Raw genomic sequence first — 20,206 nt, 5'->3', positions numbered from 1 at the left:
CCATGGCAACACTTGTCACTTTAATTTTTCTCTCGTTTAGGTCGAAATTTTATTTTTGATTGAGAATCATATTTTTCGTCAACTTTACTGTTTATTCCATGTTTTTTGAATCTGAATTCCATCAAAATTGTCGAGTCCCTGAAAACGAGGAAAAACAATAACAAACCTGACGATAATAATTAATAAATAATGTGTTTGCAGCAATTTGGTAAATATTTGGAAAATTACAAAAGAATTTACTTTTGTAAAGACTGATACGAAAATATATGAGGGATTTTGAGCCGCATTATGTGGGTTCAAAAATCGTTTGCTTTCCGTGTTCACCAAAGCCTGGAACAAATTGTTTGTTACTCGATCCGACCACCAGGGATCGCACTTTTGAGACTGAACCTGCTGAAGCGAGAAGAGCGAGAACGATTGAAAAGTTTGAAAATTCAGTTAATTCCTGAAGAAATACGCAGTTACGAATCAATGAGAGATAAATAATAAATTTATTAATGTAAAACACGAGACTGATGAATGCGATGGAAACAAAGCGAGCTTCTCGCGAGTGAAAGGATCGAGGATGATTTTCCTTGTATAGTTTTGCTTCCCACGCATTTGTTAAGCGAGAAAACCTGATTTTGTAGAAAGATCTATTGGGACAGAAGTTTAGTATTTGCGCGAAGAGCGTGCTCGAAGGATCACAGTGAGTTGGAGAGAGAGAAAACGAAGGAGAGATAGAGCAAAAGCGTGCTTTGTTCACCCGTTAGAATAACACAATAACAAAACGAGCGTAGAAATACATTTTGCTTTGTTGAAAGTAAATATATAATCGTAATTGGGAGCCACGAGAGCCATCGCCTTAATTGTTCATTGTCGTTAAGATAAATTGGGTTAATTAAATAGCGAGGCGCTCTCGCATTACTCCTACTCGGTAAATAAAGAGATAAGGAAATAAGGCAAGGGAATAGCGAGAAGAGTTGACGTGTGTGCTGCTTGTCCCCCCGATATGTACGCCGCTTCGCTCAGTTGCCTGGGAAAAACAAGGTGGCGTCGCATATAGGTATTGATTCTAAGACCCGCTAGGGACTCTATATTTCGAACTATTACTACAGGTTCGCTCAAAAGCTAAACAACAAGTAAACGTTGCTTTCTTTACTTTTTATTATTTTTCACCATTCATTACGTTATTCAATTCGACCGCGTACTTTAGAATGATTGAATTTTCCTATTTCAAATTCATCGAGCGGGTTACCGTAAATACATGACGTAGAGAAGGTTTGTTATGTGGCGCGCGATTTTTTTCGCATATTCAAGGAACTTGCAGCGTGTGGCTGAAACATTCTTCAAATTTCGGTCATTACAAATAGTATCATTTTCATGTCGTGATAATTTGCTCCATGTGGTATTACAGAAAAGGCTTTTTATTGCAAAATTGGAAACTTTTTCGTATCCAAAATGATTGTGATGATTTTAGTAATTTTTATCGATATTAGATTTTAAATAATAATTATGAACATTGTTGAATTGACATGTGAGATTCCGAAAATTGTTGAGTCTTTTTCCAAAAATTCTGAAAATTATCCAATGTTGAAATTCTCATTTTCGAAGCAGCTGCCAAGGAATGGAATTGGTCAGAAACGAATTTCTGTTTTGGTGTGCTGTTCTACATCGAGTTTTTTGATAGATTAGAAAATTTCTAATTAATATTCAGAATTATATTCAGGATAACGATTTTCTGAAGCATCCTGTACCGAGATAAAGGTGCATGCGTGTGCGCGCGCACTAGCTTATGTGTGTACATAAAGGTGGTTTACTGAAACACGGTTGGGGAGGCCCGGCGTGGTGTGCAAAGGCCGACAAATGTCATGATTTCGGTCGTAACGGTTTTTTTCCGCAAAGTTTAGAGAGAACCGGCTCGCGAGCGTAAAGGGCGACACGCACGAGTTCGCAAGAATGATCGAGAAGAGATGATGCCGGGTAGTTCTCGACATTCGGCAGCTTCCAACGGTGGTAAATCATAAATTGTTTACTTTTCTTTTCTCGTCGTCCGATTGAAATCCACCCATCGTGTGTATTTTCGACAAATGTAATCAACATCGCAAGTTTGACAGATGTCTTGAAGTTTTTCGGATTTTGGGCTGACCGCGTTTATTCGAACGGTTCGACATTGTTGATGACTGTTTTTTCTTTCGTAGTGGATAAAAAACAAATCGTTTGACAGTCAAATCTGACGTTTATTGTGCATTTGTGTAAATATTCCATAAGATTTTGCTCTTGCGACGTTTGTCGTGTTTTTCTAGAAAAAAAAATAACCCTTATTCCTAATTCTTATTTGTATATCAATGGATTTTCGATCGTTCAGGATCCGAATGGGACACCTTGATGGAAGTTGACCACGAGCCGATTGAGAAAAATTATGATTTACAAGAAGAGATTGGCAAGTGAGTGAAAAAGAAAAAAATTTCCTGCATCTTTTTCTCAGTCCATTCTCAGAAATGTTTATCGAATTTGTAAAACTACTTTTTTCCCCAAGGGGCCAATTTGCAGTTGTAAAAAAATGTGTCGATCTCAAAACTGGACGAGTTTATGCTGCCAAAATAATGAGGAAGAGGAGAGTCGCCCGAGGTGTGGCCGCTGCGGATATTGGTGAGAATTGAAGCGAGTTCGAACGTTTCTTTGAGTCTTCCAATCATTTTGATTTGTCGAAGATCAATAAAATTGTTTATTCTTTTTCTCTGAAGCAAGAGAAGCTGGACTTCTGGCGCGTCTCAGGCATCCGAACATTGTGTCTTTGCACAAAGTTATAGACACTGGTAAAACTGTCGTTCTGTTGCTAGAATTGATTACTGGTGGAGAATTGTTTCACTGGACACCTTCCAATGAAGCTGAAGCTGCACATGTGGTCTGTATATTAAACTTTTCATTTTTAAACTATTATATTCAAAGTCCAAAGCCCTCGGTCTTGATTTAGTGTCCAATTTTTTAAAAATCAAGATGTCAAACTAATACTTCAAGATCAAGATTCTAATCGATCAAAACTTTACTGCATTCCGATGATGCAATATTGACCCTCCGAGTACATTTAGGGCTATGTTTCATGGATCTTATTATATCAAATTTATAGTGACTCAACTTTCCAACAGAATTATTTGTGTAGTAATGAAAACTCTTACAAACATATGACAAATCTTCAAGACAATACACAAAAGGTTTTTTTAATTCTCATAGGTTCGGCAAGTATTGATGGCACTAAGTCACTTGCATTCTCATCAAGTCGCTCACTTGGATATTAAGCCTGAAAATATATTGCTGTCGACACCACCGCCGATGCCGAGTATTAAATTAATAGGTAAATACTTTTGTCATATTTAAATTATTTATCACCAATTATTATATCATTGATTTATGTATTTTGAGTTAGGGTTTTAAAATTTATTATTTTTTATCGATTTTCTGCACTACCGAATTTTTATAGTTTGTTGTGTGACGATAAGACTATTCCTGGTGCAAAAGACTGAGGAAAATTGGAACACCGGAAAAAGTCTTTGGACAGGAAATGAAAAAATTTTGTTTGCATTCAGATTTAGGACTCTCGCATCGTTTGGTCCCCGGCTCGGAGCATAGGGCATTATTCGGTACCCCCGAATTCGTAGCGCCCGAAATCGTAAATTACGAACCATTGAGTTTGGGAACGGATCTCTGGGCGGTTGGTGTATTAACGTATATATTGTTGAGCGGTGCATCGCCCTTCCTCGGCGAAGATAAACAAGAGACTTACGCGAACGTCGCAGCCTGCCAATACCAATTCGACGACGAGTATTTTGGCGCCGTTACGGAAATAGCCAAGGACTTCATACGATCTTTGTTGATCAAAGACCCCAAGTAAGAATAATTTGACAATAACTTTTGTTCCTACACTATTTACGCGAAGAAAATCTTTCATAAGAAATATTCCAGAAACAGATCAAAGAATTTTTTAAATACTTGTCTGAATGAGTCTTTCGAATTGGTAAAAACGAAATTACTATTGAAAGTAACACTGATGAGAAATACTGAAGAGAAAATCAATGAATTTTAATCGATTTAATCCAATCAAAATCAGCCGATAGTCTTCAATAACGAAATGTAAAACGAATGAGATACATTATGAAAGAGGAGCGGGAAAAATAAATGAAATAAAAATTTGTTTCAGGGAACGCGGTAGTGCCGAGTCGTGCCTTGAACATCCCTGGATTCTCACGGTGTGTTCCGGAATTCCACAGCTAGGAATCATTTAATTCATTCCAAAAAGATCTTTCAGATACATTTGTACGATTTTTTGCCTGTTACACATATCAAACAAAAGATTCCCAGCAACAACATTAACGCCAATCGACGTTTATGATAGTTGACACTCTTGTACAGTTATTAATTAATTACGAATTATCATTATTATCATTATTACTATTATTATTATTATTGAAATTATTATTATTAACATTGGTACAACAATTATTTTTCTTTCTCGTACAATACACACATAAAATAAGTCACAAAACATAAACGATGCGATTTTGATTTGTTCTTTTAATTTGATGAAAAGAAATAACTAAAGGAAGATCGTTTCGACAAATCGACTTACTGTCGAGTTCAAAAGTTTAAGAACTTTAGTTTCCTATGTTACTACCATTGAGTCATTTAGACCCAGACGAAAGTCCTATAAAGGCTCTTAGATAAAAAAAATCGTTTTCTAGACATCAGCCATGTTTTATCTATTGAATTGGAAGAAATTTTATTGTTGAATAAAAAAAAGGTCGAATTCGGGCACTTGGATCGCAAAGACTCTCGGTAGTAACTTGGGCTTTAAACAATGAAGCTTCAAATCAAGTGCATGATTGAGTGAAAAGGAAAGAGTTAAAGCAGAAGGAGTCTGAACGAAAATGACCTGCTTTTTTTTGTCGATACGGCCTCTAGGAGTTGGAAACGTCGCAGGATCTCAGCGGAGTTATGATTAGCGCCGTTAAACGTGGCTGCGTCCAAGCAGTCTCGCAATTGTTGAGACAGGGAGCTCCGCTCGACGTCAGAGACGGGGTACGAGAAATATTCGTTTCGTGCCTGTTTTACTTAACTCCAAATGATTTGCGATGGATTGAAAAAATATAAATAATACTTTGATATTTTTTGCAACTAATCTTGATATTGCTGCGGAATAGCTTTAACTGTGCTTTAAGAAATCGACTCCAATATTCTTGTCGAATTTTGAACAGAATTTTCTGCCAGCCTATCGAATATTTTTGAAACATTCATTTTCCATGCTTGCTCTGAAATAATTTTCACACTGTTCTGAAATTTTTATTGAATTCTTCCAAATTTACTGTGATTTTTTTTAATAAGATTTTGTACTATTTCTAAAACTGGGCAAAGAATATTCCTTGAGATTGGCTACGAAACTTCTTGCAAGAATTTTGAAATTTTCTTTAAAATAACTCCGGAATTATCCTAAAAATGTTCACTTGAAACGTTGAAAACTTGAAGACTCTTGTTGAAATTCATTGAAATTGATGAAAAATTTGGTTTATCTTGTGCTCGGATATTTTGGAAGTGGCTTTTTGTTTTCATTTTCACAATGGCCAGTTTTTGTGAGAAAATTCATCGAAATAATGGATTTTTTCATACGGAAGTTGCCAGTTTTTGCCTGCAGGAAAATCTTATATGAAACACGTGATGGAAAACCATTTCCATTTGCAGAACGAGGACACGCTTTTGCACATCGCTTGCATGGCAGGCGACGAAGGAATGACCGGTTTTCTCATAGAAAGCGGTATCGAATTGGATGCTGCGAACGTCAAGGGTCTCACACCGTTGCACGTCGCTGCGAGACATGGCCACATTAATCTCGTACGATTACTGTGCCTCGCTGGGTGTGACGTCGACAAAACGAATCGTGGAATTCGCGCCGATGTGACTGCCATCAAATACGGACATTTGGAAATCGCTAGTCTATTGGATAAACTCAGAAACATCAATCAACGCGATAATTACGTTCGGCAACTTCAACCTACTCACAAACCTATCGATCGCCTTCACGTCAGACTTTTAGGACATTGCGCTTCCGGCAAAAGCTCCCTCGTCAATTCTCTCAAATCCGGCATTTTCAGCTTTGGCTTCTTTCGCAGATCGAGAAGCCAGAATTATAATGCGAAGGTAAAACAAACGGTTCCATATTTCTTTGAGTTCCGACGATGGAAAATATTCAAATTCACAGGGATTTAAAAAGAAGAAAAATATTATAAAAAGTCACAAAGAAGCGGAAAATTTTCGATAAGAAAAAGCGTAGGATTGGATCATTTTTCCTAAATATTTTGCAACATTTCAAAAATTAATGAAATGAGAAAAAATATATTCGTGCTAAATATCAATTCAGATATTCATTCCTCTGTTTATTCGAAAAAAGGTTTTCCTGCAGAGAGAACCGAGTATAGAACTCGATGTGACGAGCAAACACGGTTCTCTCAGCTTCGAGTACAGTGATAACGAGTACGAGGGAACGTTAGGGGTCGAGTTGACCAAAGGAAACGTCGGTGAGTTTCAAAAAGTTCATCATTTTTTCTTACGAGCTTTTTTCGTACTTTTTTCATTCATTAGGTCAGAAATCTAATTGAGGGGGTTGAAAACTATTTTTTGGGAGAGAACGAATTTTTTTTCGATTATCATTAATCAATATTCTTGGTAATCCAACAGGAGGTGATTGCATCTTCTGGGAACTATGCGGACGCGAAGATTTTCTTGCCTCCTATCATCACGTCCTGACTTTCAATTTGCCTGCAGTCCATCTCATAACTATAAGCCTTCGTGAGCCTCTCACCGTCCAACTCCAACAAGCACGATTTTGGTTACGATTTATTCTTGATCGAATTCCACCTACAAATATCGGTAAGCGCAGAAATAAAGTAAATAAATGAAAAGGATTTGGTACCAAAGAATAATTGGAGTTTGGAATCAAAATTTTGTTTCTGAATATTTCTCTTTATTTTGATGTTCGTGTTTATTAGAATTCTATGATGAAGATTTTCATCGAATTTAATTGATTATTATTTTCTTCCAATAATCTGTCAGTTATTTTGTATTTTCAACGATTTTATAAAACTTTGATGGAAAAAAATATTGAAATGTTGAATTTTCTATTCGAACAGGATTCGCAGGCAAATGTGCCGAGATAAAAGTGATTTTGGTTGGAACTTACGCTCCGGAGCCATTGGCTCCAAACACAAATGGAACGAATTTGCTCGCTCCTCTCTTTCCATTTTTACGTGAATTCAGTTCGATCCTCGGCGAAGAACCGCAAACGGTAGCCCTCGATGCAACGAATCCTTCGAGTCCTGGACTCAAGTTGTTGCGTTCCTATTTGACGAATGCGAGGATGGAATTTTTAGAGGTAAAAATATAGTTACCAAAGCCACGATTTTTACGAAATGACACAAACCTTTTGGTACTTTGGTTTTGATTTATTCATTTGTCTTTGTCGTGTAAATTCGTTGATTCGTTTTTTCGAGAAAATGCTAAGCATGTGACTTCGTTTCCAAACAATTTATATTTCATCCATTACAGCACATGAAAAGAGCTCAAAAAATATTCCAAGCACGTTTAACTTCTAAACAATAAAAAATGGGTATTTTTGAATATTCGTCACGAATCTAAAGTAACTTATTTCAATGTTAAATGTTTGGAAGAGTCAGTTATTGTTGTTGGTTAAAAAAGTTTGTTTTGAATGTTCATTGTGAAACTTGGAATTTCATCATTGTCCATACTTTCATTTCCTCTGGTATTTTTAATTCATCGCGTTAACATTCATACTCCATTCGAATGCACTTCAAATATCGAAATGTTCAAAATTGAATTGAGGATGTATAAAAATTGGATTGAGAATATAAAAGAACGTGCCGAATTTTGAGAAACTTTTTGTTCCAATAGAGTTCAAAGTATAATCTTGCTAAATCTCAAGATTTGAGATTTAGCAAGATCCTTTGAGCTTTTTGATCCTCTATTCTCGACGTCGGAAATTCAATTCCAATACGATACGGATAACCCTTCAGTAGTTTGTTTTTTGCCTGATAATAATCATTCGTAACCTCGTCACGTTTGTGTTAACAGAATTTTCATTTCGAAATTTTTCCATGGATTTCAATTTTCAGCTGCATGAAAATTGATTTTCTTTTTAAAGAATGAAAGAATGGTCCCGAATATGAGAAAATTGCGAAATTTTTTGGCCTAGAAAGGTAAAAATAACGAAACGTTATACGTTTTCAACGAAACAGAATAATCGTTGAAAACGTAATGGAATTTCTAAACGTTTTTTCAAGTTTGAAAAGTGGGTAAAAGTTTTGTCAAAATTGACGGCATAATGAAACCGATGAGACGTGCACGTCCTTAATAAACGATCCATTATTCTGAATGTGAACTTTGAACTGGAAGAGTACGGTCGACTCTTGAGATGGTTGAGTCGTGTCGCAAGGCGTCATTGAAATTTACTGACCGTAGCTTTAATGCATGCAACGCATGACAAATAGGAAGGACCGGATCCGAGAGAAACTTTTCTTCGCGGTGACACGTCGCATGCATCAGTGACCGTGTACTCTCCCCTGGCGAATCATGAAGAACAGGTCGATCCATTAAATCACTTCATTAGAAAATTTTTATTTTTCATTATCTTGAATAAACTCCTAAAAATGCTTTGTACAATTACCTGCCAAGAGCAACGAGAGCGTTAGACTTTTCGTTACTTTATTTGCGTAAACATATTGTCGAATATCACTGGCGCATTTTCATGTTATGAGAAAGTCAGGGGCGGGATAGGGAAAAAAACAAAAATGGCTAAGTTTTTTGGAACTTTAGGGCGCACTCGTCTGGACCGGACTCGCTGAGGCTTGGAGGACTCACGTTCAGTCTCTTGAGGATCCACCAGTTCTACTTTCCCTCGTGGAATTCATGGTCGAAGTTAGGAAAGTGAACCCTCTCGTGTCCTTGGAACATTGCCGGCATCTCGTACAACAGCTCCAGGTAAAATTATTCTGCGGAGAAACATCTCGGAAAAATGTAGTTTTTATGTAGAATCAAGGCTGCAGACCAAATTTTTTCTAGTTTTTTTACCAACATGAAAAACGATATTCTTATTCAGTATAAAATTGACGAATACAAAATTTGTCTGCGATTTAGGCTTTGGGTGAAAGTGTTCTTCTGCCTGACGATCTCGTCGTTCTGAATCCCGAGTGGCTCTGGCGCGACGTCATAGGGTGGCAACTCAGTCCTGAACAACGAGGACGTCTGGGTTGTCGTACGACTGGCGTTTACACGATGGAAGATTTTCAAGCGAGAAGTCCATGTCCGGCGAATCAAGCTTTGCAAGTTTTGCAGGCTACGAACTTTTGTATTTCGGTTCGTAAATCTTCGATTCAGCACCTTCAAAATTCTTGGTTTCGCAATCGACAAAAAATTGAATAATTTACTTGAATTTGTATTTTTGATGATTATTTGAGTGGATTTTTAATCATTTTGGAGATGAAAATAGTGGACAAAATGAAAATGACTAGCGAAAGATAGTAGAAATTGTTTTTTGCCTTCTTTAAAGTGCGAAGTCGACGAGGATGAGGTTGAGTACGAAATTCCGTGTTTGAATCTCGTCGAAAGATTACGAGGACTTTGGGACCCATGGAGGCCTTGTCCAGCTGTTCTGCCTCACGCAGGGCTGCGTCTCCTCCCCGGGGAGGATCCGATGTACCATCTCACTCCAATATTTCCTCACCTCCAGGTAAGTATTTTTTCAATTTATCAAAAATTACAAGACTTGTAAGAATTATTTGTAGGATTAATTTGTATTTTTATCGTTAACAGACACAATTACGAAAAATAACACAAACGTGGGACCCTCGCGAGTCGGATTTGTATCAATGGTGGCGAGGTTCGAAATTATGCATTGGGCCATGCGAAAGTATAATAACGTTCGAGGACGAGGACCAAGGTTACGTGGAGATAAAAGTTCGGGGACCTCGAGGTTCGGGTGCGCAGTGTTTTGCACTTCTCGGTGTTATTTTGGACGCGGTTGATACGACGGTCGAGATCATTGCGCCGGCGTTGCTGCTCGAGAGACATTGGCTGAGCCCGAGTCAACTGCGCGACTATGATGAGGTCGTCCATTCTTGGGAACCGGCGCCAATACTGTCCGCATTAATGGAGAAAAATTTTGAAGAAGCCCACTTCAAAAATCCGTTCAATGGACGACAAGAAAGTGTCTGGGATATCGTTGGCTGTGGAATGGCTCCCATGGACAATTGCATTCCAGGACCCAGGCAACCGGTCAAGTATATTAAACCTGGTGTTCAGAGAAGGTTGGCTCAAATGCTCGACCCGCCTGATCCTCATGGCAAAGACTGGTGCCTACTCGCCGTCAGATTGGGCTTGGGTGATCGGGTCGCCCAGTTCGACAGCACGATCGATAGTCCGACCCTGCGGTAAGATTTCACTCCGATTTTATACTATCCAAATAAAAATTCTTACCTCCAATAACTCTAGAAGTGAAACAGGACACAGTCTTTTTGAATGAAAATTTGATGATTCCGTTAACATGCTTGCAGACTCTTAGGATGTGCAGAAACCGGATGTACGGTTGGTTCGCTCGTTCGTCAGTTGCGAGCTCTTGGACGTGACGACGCCGTCCATTTATTGCTATCGAATACAGCAGCCTACGTTTTGTCAATGGCAATTGACTCGGAAACAGGCTCGAACCTTTCTAGATGACGATGTTGCCTGCAACGCCGTTGGATCAACACTTTCTAGGCTTGAACAGCTTTTTTTGTTTGTTTTTCATACATTTCAAGCATTCTAAAAGAATTTCGACAAATATTTACATAGTGATTGTGGCTTCGTACGAGAATTCGATCCATTTTCTGTCGATTTTTGAAGAAATATATTAGACACTCATTAAGTGATGGATCAAGTACCACGATTCAGTGATTCTTCGATCGCAGGCTCCTTTTTATAACGTTTAAAAACTCATTTTTTCCCTAAATAATATCAAATTCAATGAAATTGGCCACGAAGTTCACCGACAGGGCGAGAGAGAAACCGATCTTGTCAGTAAACGAATGCTGTGGTAATTCTTGTATCATCTTTTCTATCATAACCGAAACACATTGATTCTAAAATAACGTAACAAACATACACACACATATAAATGTACTAATCGATTGATCGATTGGATTCGGTGAATATTTCAAAACGTTCGGACATTTTTCAACCATGACAATACTTTGAATGAGACTTCTTGCATTGAAAAACTGATGAATAACTAAAAGACGCCGCACCGTCGTAGCCAAATGAAATCTCGCGGTTGAATTGTATTTTTAATGCTGTAATGTGTGAAAATATTTGCTATTAGCAACGACAAAAATTCTGGCTGTTGAATCTCTTTTTATGAATTTCTCAGCTATGAAAGTTGAATGGCATTGCAGTTATTTTTTAGTTTTGAGACAGTAATAAATCACACAAAGTTTGATAACAGTTGGTAAAAGTCCCACGGATTTAAAAGTTTCGCAGAACTCTTCGATTGACCGCGCCACTGATTCGTCCTCTGTGATGTAACGATTGCCATTCGAAAAAAGGAAACAAACAAGCAAACAAACAAACAAAAAAGTAAGAACAACCAGAAAAGGAGCATGTTTTTCGAAACGACGAAACAGGGTCATGTAACCATTAATTGTAAATATTATTCTCTTATTTACGATCTTGTTTATTTCATTTACAAATGTAATATCAATAAATATCGACCAATTTTAAATCGTTAATGAAATTTCGCGTTATCGAACCAATCTGGAATTGCGTTTTGAATGAAATACGTTGCAATGTGAAAATACTGAAAAATAGACTGTTCAAAAAAAGATGAGAGAGGATTAAAAAACACGAAAACGAATACAAAGAAAAAAAAACGAAATGGGGACCGTCAAAGTCGCTTCCGCTCATTTTATAACTTGTCACTGCCTACTTTCGTAGGTGTGGCGCTTTTGCGCGTATTTGAAATTATGTCTACGTTGTTTTTTCGTTTTTCATCTAATCGAAAAATAATTATTTGCCAATATTGACGTAGTATCTACGAAGTTTTGTACTTTTGAGGCGTTTCTTACGCACTTGTGTACCGTTGCACTGGCTTTTCACGCGATCTTACACGTCTTTTTTATTCAATATATAAATATATATATACACACACGGCATTTAAGGCTGTTTCATCGGACTGGAGGAGACGAGAATTTTTGGTGATTGTTCCATGTTTAATTTAAACGAAAGTAAATCAAGATTTTTTAAATTTTATCGAATTTGACTTTGAATCCAATTATCTTCTGAAAAATGAACTATCGAAAATTGCTTATGTCGATACGTTCGTTTCCTTTCCATTTTTAATCAATTTTTCATGAAAAAATACGAAATAAATTGGTAGCTAACATCATGTTCACGTTGTTTCGTGTGTTCACAGTGGAAAAACGTTTTTTTCCCATCGCTCGAGTAGGTCTATTGGACGAAATAACATGAATCATATAAATATATTGTAAAAGCCACAAGCGGAATGTGTAACGGGAGTAATTATCGTATGTGGACATGAGAAAATCGTTGCCTTTGAGCTTTCACTGCGCTATTGTTGCGGTGCATGTTTTTCGTACTTTGATCACTGTTGTTATCGCATTCACTACGTGCCATTATCAAAATGACCTTCGCCACGCTTGTACTATATATCGAACTGGCAGGCAGTAGGAAAATTCAACCGAGAAAACGTCGTTTCCCAATAAAAGTATCGCTTGTGTATCTTCGAAGAAATTGGCTTTGGTTTGCCTCGAGAACTCGATTGGATCAATATTTTTTAAGATTTCTCAAAAAAGTTTTCAAATACCGATATAGAAAAGCCGCTGATTTGGGACTTGTTTTTGTGAAAAAAAAATTCTGAGGCATCGAGCCAACAATTCACCAAATGTTCGTGAACTGTATTGGAAAAAGGACTCGAACAGGAGAAAAAAAATTGAAAGTTTCTCAAAATATGAACAAATTTTTATTTCGACTTTTTCAATAATTTTTAATACCAATTCCTCGATCATTTAGTAATGATTTCACTGTTGAGTTTTGAGCTTTTCATACAGAAATATTAATGGGATAAAACCATTGATGTTTGTGGAGTTTTTCAAGATTTGTAAACTTTCGATTTTTATTGGTTCAAAGTTTTCTGGGCTCCTCCGTCGGTGTTGCTTTTTCTTTGACGTTTTCTCACGTTTGTATTATTGAGAAATTGAAATTATGTATATAAAGACTGCTCACAAAATGACATGCGATTCCGAGGCCAATTTTCGAGCGACAAATTTTCCTGCGCCGCATCGATCCAGGCACGTCTTAACAAATATAAATAATCGATACTTGGGGGCCCGAATATCTAGCTGCGCACGTCGAGTACGATTCTTATGCATTTTGTGGTACATTTTGCCGAGACTTATCAGTCTAAATATTGGAAAATGAATGAAGGAACCATTCTTGTTTGCGGTTGAACGATTGTCCAAAAATCTCAGGTCACACGATGACATCTTGGCGAATTTCTTGAATTTTCTTTCGCCACAGTGCTAAGTATTCGATGCTTTTTTCTTGAATAAAAACCGCAAAGGCTCTGAGAATTTATCTCCAAAAAAGTCTTTTTCAGGACCCATGAAACCTGAAAAAATTCAACCGAGACAAGAATGCTCAATATTTAGCTCCGATGGAAAAGAAAGTCTATACAAATCGTCGGTGTACTTTAGGTAAACATTTTTTATAGGGGATCGCGATTCGGTGAGGATGAATCGTCGAAAATCCATGATCTCTTTGTACTCTCTTTTGAGGCTTTCTCGATATTCTTATCGAGGGCTACACTTGGATGTTTTTAGCCTGCGAACACTGCTTTTTTAATAAAACAATGAAGAATAACGAAATGAGAATTGAGAAAAAAGGAAGAATTTTTTATTGGTGTTTAGGCGAATCGTATTATCCAATTGCGGATACGAGAATCATCTCTCAAAGTGTCTAACGAATAATTGCTTTTGTAGTTACATCGTGCAATTCTCGAAAACAACATTTTATTAACATATTGTCTTATATAAGAAATTTATGCGAATCTGATGCAACGTCAGTAGTGATCTTACTAAATATCCAACATGACATTTATAATATTGTAAAATCATCGTAAATAAAGTGAGCCTGAGCATTAAAATTTCGTTTTATTTGACACGATCATCAGAATGTTGCAGAATCCTTCGATATCTTTTATCTTCAAATTGGAATACGGCGCCTTCGTCCAAACGATGGAAATGCTGACACATTTGGATTGAATCTTATCGAGAAGTGAAATTGAGAAAAAACTTTCATTTTTTCATTTCTGTGGCATTGAAAAAGTAGTAAACTCAACCAACTGTCTAAATTTTTAATTTCTCATCCTTTTTCAGGCCGCAAGTCCTGGTAAATTCCTAGCAATTCGTTTAAATTTTAGTAAATTCCTCTTTGAAGGACGAATGTTTTCTCTTCTTCCACTTCAATAATATTTTTTTTTTTGCAAAAGTTTGAATGTCGCTTCCCTGCCCATTTTCTGTCCGGTTTGAATCTGCACTGATTTAAAAAAGAAAAACTAAATTTGAGCTAAACGAAAACGTTCGAATAGAGAAAATGTGAAGTATTTTGAGACTTTTCGTTTGCAACAAGCAAAAAGTTGATTGATAAATGTTGCCTCAGTGTTGTCATATCACTGGAAGTGCTCTCGCGCCAGGGACGATGGAATAAAAAAGGGAGAAAACGAGTTGAGTAAACGGTCTCGATGCTGACCGAAAGGATCGAGGCGACAGTGATTAGCGCTGTTTACAGCGATAGTTACGTCGGATATAAAACAGGAACGGGCTTCTTTTCGGGCCGAAAATAGCATGGGGAGGTGGAGATCGCATTTCGGGCCAGTAGTCAATGCAGTGACGGGGGTTGACCAGTAAAGAAGCGAACTCGAGAGAAAGAAAGAGAAAAAAGAGGATGAAAGAAAAACGGATAAAAGAAAGAAAAGTTAAAAGAAAGATGACGAGAGAGTGAGAAAGAAAGAAAGAGGAAGAAAAAAATCGGGACGAAAGCCAAAGCCCCAAAGGCAATTATAGAATTGGGATTGGATCGAAGCTTTCGAGGAGGCCTGCACCACCGATTAGTTTTATTTTGGCTTAGCTTCCGAAGGCATCCAGTTGAGCATTCTGCCTTGCTCATCATCATCTCTTCGCCCGAAAGTGAGTGATTCCCCTGACGTTTCATCGTCGTTGAACAAACAAATAAACGAAAGCAACGAAAATAAATAAAAATATCAATAAAAACAAAAGCAACTTTTTGTGTTACCATCGAGTTCAACGGGTTGTTACGATCGAGTGTGAATCCATCGAAATCCTCGACGTGCGCCGTGCACTTTCGTCTCCTCTGAGATTTCTTCTTCGTCTTCGATCATGGCAAGAAAGTGCTCCGGATCCTCGCTCCTCCAGCTCTCGACTTCGTCATCCATTTACATTTTTCTTCTCCACGTTGCATCCGTCCAATTCATGGCTCGATGCAAATCATCTTTTCACCCTGCTTTCGGTCGCTCTCATTCTTACCAAATTGCTCGATCGTTGCGTGACTGTGTGCGAGTGTAAAAGTGTAATTGAGGAATTGCGAAAATTCGCTCGCAGAGTGGCGTTTCGGGCTTCGATCGTTCCTGAAGATTCTCTCGAATTTTACAACCTTTCAAATGACGGCCAATCATTCACTCAGCAGTTACGTTTCTGGTTCGAAGTGGCAAATTATTCGTCCACAATTGGCTTCAATATGAGCTAGTTTTTTTTTCAACATCTCAGCCTCGATACGTTAATTCGAAAAAAGCGACATCAGTTTATGGGGAATCTGCAATTCATTGCTTTCGAATCTCAGGGCGAAATGAATAATAAATCGTGCAACGAATCGCTGAAAAACTTGCATGGATTTTGAAAAAACACAAAAAAACTGGAAATTCAATTCGTGCGAACAAATTGCAGGAAAATCTTCATTTTTTATCGAGACGCGACGTTTCTTGGTACTTTTATTCCGTGACGAAAGTGATAAATTTTATGAATATCAACGTTAGTCTAAAAAAGCTCAAAATTTACTTTTTAGAATTTAAAAAGGGCGTTAGAAAATAAAGATTCCGTATAAATTGTTCTTTTTCGAAAATTTTCATATTATTAAAAGTGAGAAGCTTCGTCACTTGTAAATATCGAAAGTAGAGCAAAATACACGTTAATTTTGATTTAGCGATCTCCAGTTGTCGTTGTTTGGGTTACTTTTAGAGCTTCGAATCTGAAAATGAAAAAAAAAGAATCATCAGAGTCAGACTCGTTTGTGATTCCTTCTGTCACAGCCTCTTCTCTGCTCTCCCTCGCTAACACCTTAAGACTTCAAGTCTTTCAATGAAGTTTACACTCATTTGCATCCAGTCCGAGAATCGATGTTCGAAATGAATGTTTTTACATTATTTTTGGAGTATCAGAATTTCAGGGCCACTGAGAGAAGTCTGCGGGTCTGTAATGGCTGATTATTCAAATTTGTAGATTCTGAAATGACGTTGCTCGATATTCTCGTCTCGTTTGTGCGAACGATCGAAAGATCTATAGAAAAAAAAAAAAAATAGAACGAATGACCCCTCGGCGGATGCGGAAAAAGAATCGAACGAAGCGAGATTCCCGGAAGCGCTTCGCGAAATTGAAAAACCCGAGAAAACGAAAGAAAATTGATTAATCCTCAGTTTTGGTTACAGCGAGGTAGAAGAGCTTCAGAAGGGCCGAGCTCCGTTTCTCTCGACAAAGAAGGTACGCCAGAAAGCTCGTCATCATGGAGGCCATAAAGAAGAAAATTGCGGCGTTAAAGATGGAGATGGACGGAGCGAACGAGAAAGTGGAGACCAACGAGACGAAAGCACGACAAGAAAATATGAGGGCTGATCTCATCTACGACGAGGTCCGCGATCTCGTGAAGAAGCTCGCTTCAATGGAGCGAGATTACGAGATCAGTAAGGCGAATCTTGAGCAAGCGACCGCTGATCTCGAACAGTGCGAAAAATCGTGGACAAAGGTATCGACATGCAAGTTTTTTGTTCGTGCAAGGGCTCATTTTTGGTTGGAGATAAAAAAAAAATTCTTTTCGTCATTTTCGTACATTTCGAGTCTGAAAAAGCATAAGCTCAGGCTAATCACGTGACTTTTATCATAAAAACACAAAAATGACAGAAACGTAGACAGTGTCATTTTCGACGAAAACTTTTATTCAATCATTCAACCAAACGTGAGCTCCGAATTGATGATTTGAAAAATAACGATAAAACGAAAAGAACGGAGCACATGTGCCAAGCAAACAATGACCTCCAGGCGGAGCAAGATCGAACGTCAATGACGAAAAGGGTTCAAGAGATCGAGGCCAGTCTCTCGAAGAAGGAAGAATTACGGATTTCGGCTCAAATCAAACTCGCACGAGCTTCCGAACTCAATGACGATGCTCGACGGTAATTTTTGCTAATTTTTCGAATCAGCTTAATCCTGAGTTTTTCCGCTCGTCAGAGATGCCTCTGAAAGTAAACTATTCCGGGTTCGAACTTACCAGTCACGATGCTCCTTTCAGAATGTGCAAAGTACTCGAAGAACGAAGCAGACTGGACGCCGAAAGAGTGAAAAAACTTACGTCAGAATTGAAGGATGCGCGACTCATTGCCGAGGATGCTGACACTAAATCCGATGACATTTCGAAGAAACTGCAATTCGTTGAGGAGGAGCTCGAAGCTGCTGAGGATCGAGTCAAAACGAGCGAAGCGTGAGTGTCATTTGAGGGCACAAAAGATGATAAAATTTTGTCAAAATTCTTAAAAACTAAAATTTCTAAAATCTTCGAAAATAACACTAAATAAAACAATTGAATGCGCAGAAAAAACCATCGAAATATTGAATCAGATGAAAAACAATCGAAATATTGGAAAATTTAATGATTTTCGACGTTTATTAAATTTCAGAAAAATCATTGAGCGAGAGGACGAGCTTTTCATCGTGCAGAACATCGTCAAATCGCTCGAGGTTTCCGAGGAGAAGGTGAATTCAAACTTTTCATAAGCATTGTAAGAAATCCCTAAAAACTGCCCTGCAAATCTGTGTTTATCGCGTGTACTTTTGACAGGCGAATCAGCGAGTAGCCGATTTCAAAGTGCAGCTGAAGGAGCTGAAAATGACGTTAAAGGCGACCGAGAAGCGTGCGATTCTTGCTGAGAAAACGGTGAAAGCATTGCTCAGAGAAGTTGACGCGAAAGAAGGTAAGAACGAGGCTCGAAATCAACAAAAATATTGGGAAATACTGCAATCGATTATTCCTCTCGAGCTGAAAAATTGGTCTCGACGCATTGAAAAATCGTAAAAACTTTCGTTGCAGATGATCTTCGAGAAGAGAAGGAGAAGTACAAAGCAATATGCGACGATCTCGATATGACGTTCGCCGAGATGTCTGGATTCTAAAAGAGGAAAAACCGAATCAAAGATTACGATCGCTGAAAAAACGGGAACGAAAAAAATGAATGATCTGAACGAAGGAGAGTGGGCGAGGGAAAAAAGGAGAAGGAGGAACGAAAGGAGAAACAGAAAAGGGAGAAACAACAACGGATAAATATTATTTTCTACTTTGCGCTTCTGCGTTTGCCATTTCATCGAAAAAAAAAAAGAGAGAAAAAGAAAAAACGAAGAAAATGTCTTCGAAAAGGGGACAAAATCGCCGAAGCTTTATTTAAGGCTCGATGCTTTTTAGCTTGAACGAGACGCGCTACCACGCTCTTCTGAATAAAAAAAAACACTTTATCCGGCCTTTCTTTTGCTATTAAAAATAACCCTGCTACGAAACTTATGCACTTGCGAGAGCGTATAACTCGAGCGTGTCTCTCGCTCTGACACCAAGCGCGATCTATTGCTAATTGGCTTTGTTTTTCGCTTCACTATTCGCTATTGTAATATCGCATGACGCCTAAATTCCTCGCCACTGAGATTTTCATGTCGATTCGGATCACGGCCGCTTGTCTCATCGCCTAGGAGTGCGTGGCTGTGAGCGTGTGCATGGCTCGTTCGCATGCGTGCGCGACTGTGTTTTGACACTAATTCAACACCCCGATTGATTTGCGGTTCTTTCGTTTCTCTTTATTTTTCAGGAGCCTCCATCCTCGATATCGATTCTTTCAGCTGGATCATCCCAAATAATTTTACAATTTTTAATCAGAGTCTCTCTGCGTTGTATTTTATTTGTCAATAAAGTGTAATTTTGTCATTTTTTTCATAATTTTCTTTTCTGTCCTTCCCAACGACATTTTGACTTTTCTACTTTTCTTTTCAACACTTTTTCGGATACTCCAATTCACGATTCTCGTTCGAACGCAATTGACAGTTGATTTGGGGATTTCGTTGCTTTGAAAAATTTCTCTGCCAATCTAACGTACGATTTTGATCATTTTTACCAGAAACTCTCATTCGGTTTTATTCTGTGATCAAAAGTCGCGTGAAAAAAGTTCTCTGGTTCGACTTTTAGGTAATGTTAGAAAGGATCGATCGGTAGAAATTTTTCAGAAAACCATTTGCCAGAAATGAGAAAAATTTGGAGCCTCGATTCGAGCATGTCGACTGCAGTGTTTCGGAGCGCAGGCAAGTGAACTCCAATTTCAATTTTTGTTCACTGTTATTACGAATATAAAGAGGACAAAGGCAAAATGAAGTTGAATAATTAATCGGAAGGGAAAACTTGATCGAGTGAATGGAATTTTTGAAATTTCTGCCTCAAAGGAAAGTCAAGTCAACCAACGAAAAATTCAATTCCATTATGGAAGAATTTTTTTCCCCTCGAGATACAAACAAAAAGTGGAACAATTCGTTCGATGTGCGCTCTACGCGATTTATTTTGTAATCGATACTCGATCGGAACTGTATCAAGAATTAGACGTAAGACCTTTTCACCGATCGGCCTAATGCCAGAAGCTCTATATTCTCAATAAAAAGGTCAACTCTTTTTAGTATCTAGTGGTTCCACGGGGGTCGCACGGAGGAACTTGAGATGAGGAATAAAAAAGAGGATTTTCATTTGAATTCTAAATAAAATCTAAGGGAGGTCCAGAGCGAGGGAGGTTCGATGAAATCTAAATGAT

At 38.0% G+C, this 20,206-nt stretch overlaps 2 protein-coding genes across 4 annotated transcripts; both read left to right on the top strand.

Annotated features, from left to right (window-relative positions):
* The first annotated feature begins 66 nt into the window (after window positions 1-66).
* On the top strand, window positions 67-14,233 carry LOC122412415 (death-associated protein kinase 1-like). 3 transcript variants are annotated; one of them, XM_043421890.1, is made up of 18 exons: window positions 67-1,045; window positions 1,885-1,995; window positions 2,348-2,426; window positions 2,519-2,631; window positions 2,727-2,887; window positions 3,214-3,334; window positions 3,567-3,867; window positions 4,178-4,226; window positions 4,939-5,055; window positions 5,713-6,168; window positions 6,419-6,545; window positions 6,706-6,897; window positions 7,158-7,399; window positions 8,857-9,021; window positions 9,178-9,396; window positions 9,590-9,769; window positions 9,853-10,469; window positions 10,593-14,233. In XM_043421890.1, the coding sequence occupies exons 2-18, from the start codon at window positions 1,953-1,955 to the stop codon at window positions 10,753-10,755; spliced, it is 3,345 nt and encodes a 1,114-aa protein (XP_043277825.1). In that variant the 5' UTR covers window positions 67-1,045; window positions 1,885-1,952; the 3' UTR covers window positions 10,756-14,233. The 3 variants fall into 3 exon arrangements, with proteins under 3 accessions (XP_043277825.1, XP_043277826.1, XP_043277827.1); XM_043421891.1 differs by having other exon boundaries at window positions 668-688; XM_043421892.1 differs by lacking the exons at window positions 67-1,045; window positions 1,885-1,995 and adding an exon at window positions 2,094-2,234.
* An 886-nt stretch (window positions 14,234-15,119) lies between these two features.
* LOC122411938 (tropomyosin-2-like) lies at window positions 15,120-18,878 on the top strand. The gene is made up of 7 exons (XM_043421061.1): window positions 15,120-15,275; window positions 16,808-17,121; window positions 17,415-17,548; window positions 17,665-17,853; window positions 18,050-18,125; window positions 18,211-18,343; window positions 18,460-18,878. Exons 2-7 carry the CDS (start codon window positions 16,882-16,884, stop codon window positions 18,540-18,542), a joined length of 855 nt encoding a protein of 284 aa, XP_043276996.1. The 5' UTR covers window positions 15,120-15,275; window positions 16,808-16,881; the 3' UTR covers window positions 18,543-18,878.
* Window positions 18,879-20,206: the final 1,328 nt, after the last annotated feature.

This window comes from Venturia canescens, chromosome 6 (assembly GCF_019457755.1).
Source record: "Venturia canescens isolate UGA chromosome 6, ASM1945775v1, whole genome shotgun sequence".
Classification (NCBI taxonomy): Eukaryota; Metazoa; Arthropoda; class Insecta; order Hymenoptera; family Ichneumonidae; genus Venturia; species Venturia canescens.
Note: the sequence above shows the minus strand (reverse complement) of the source record. Positions and strands in the feature narration are given on the sequence as shown.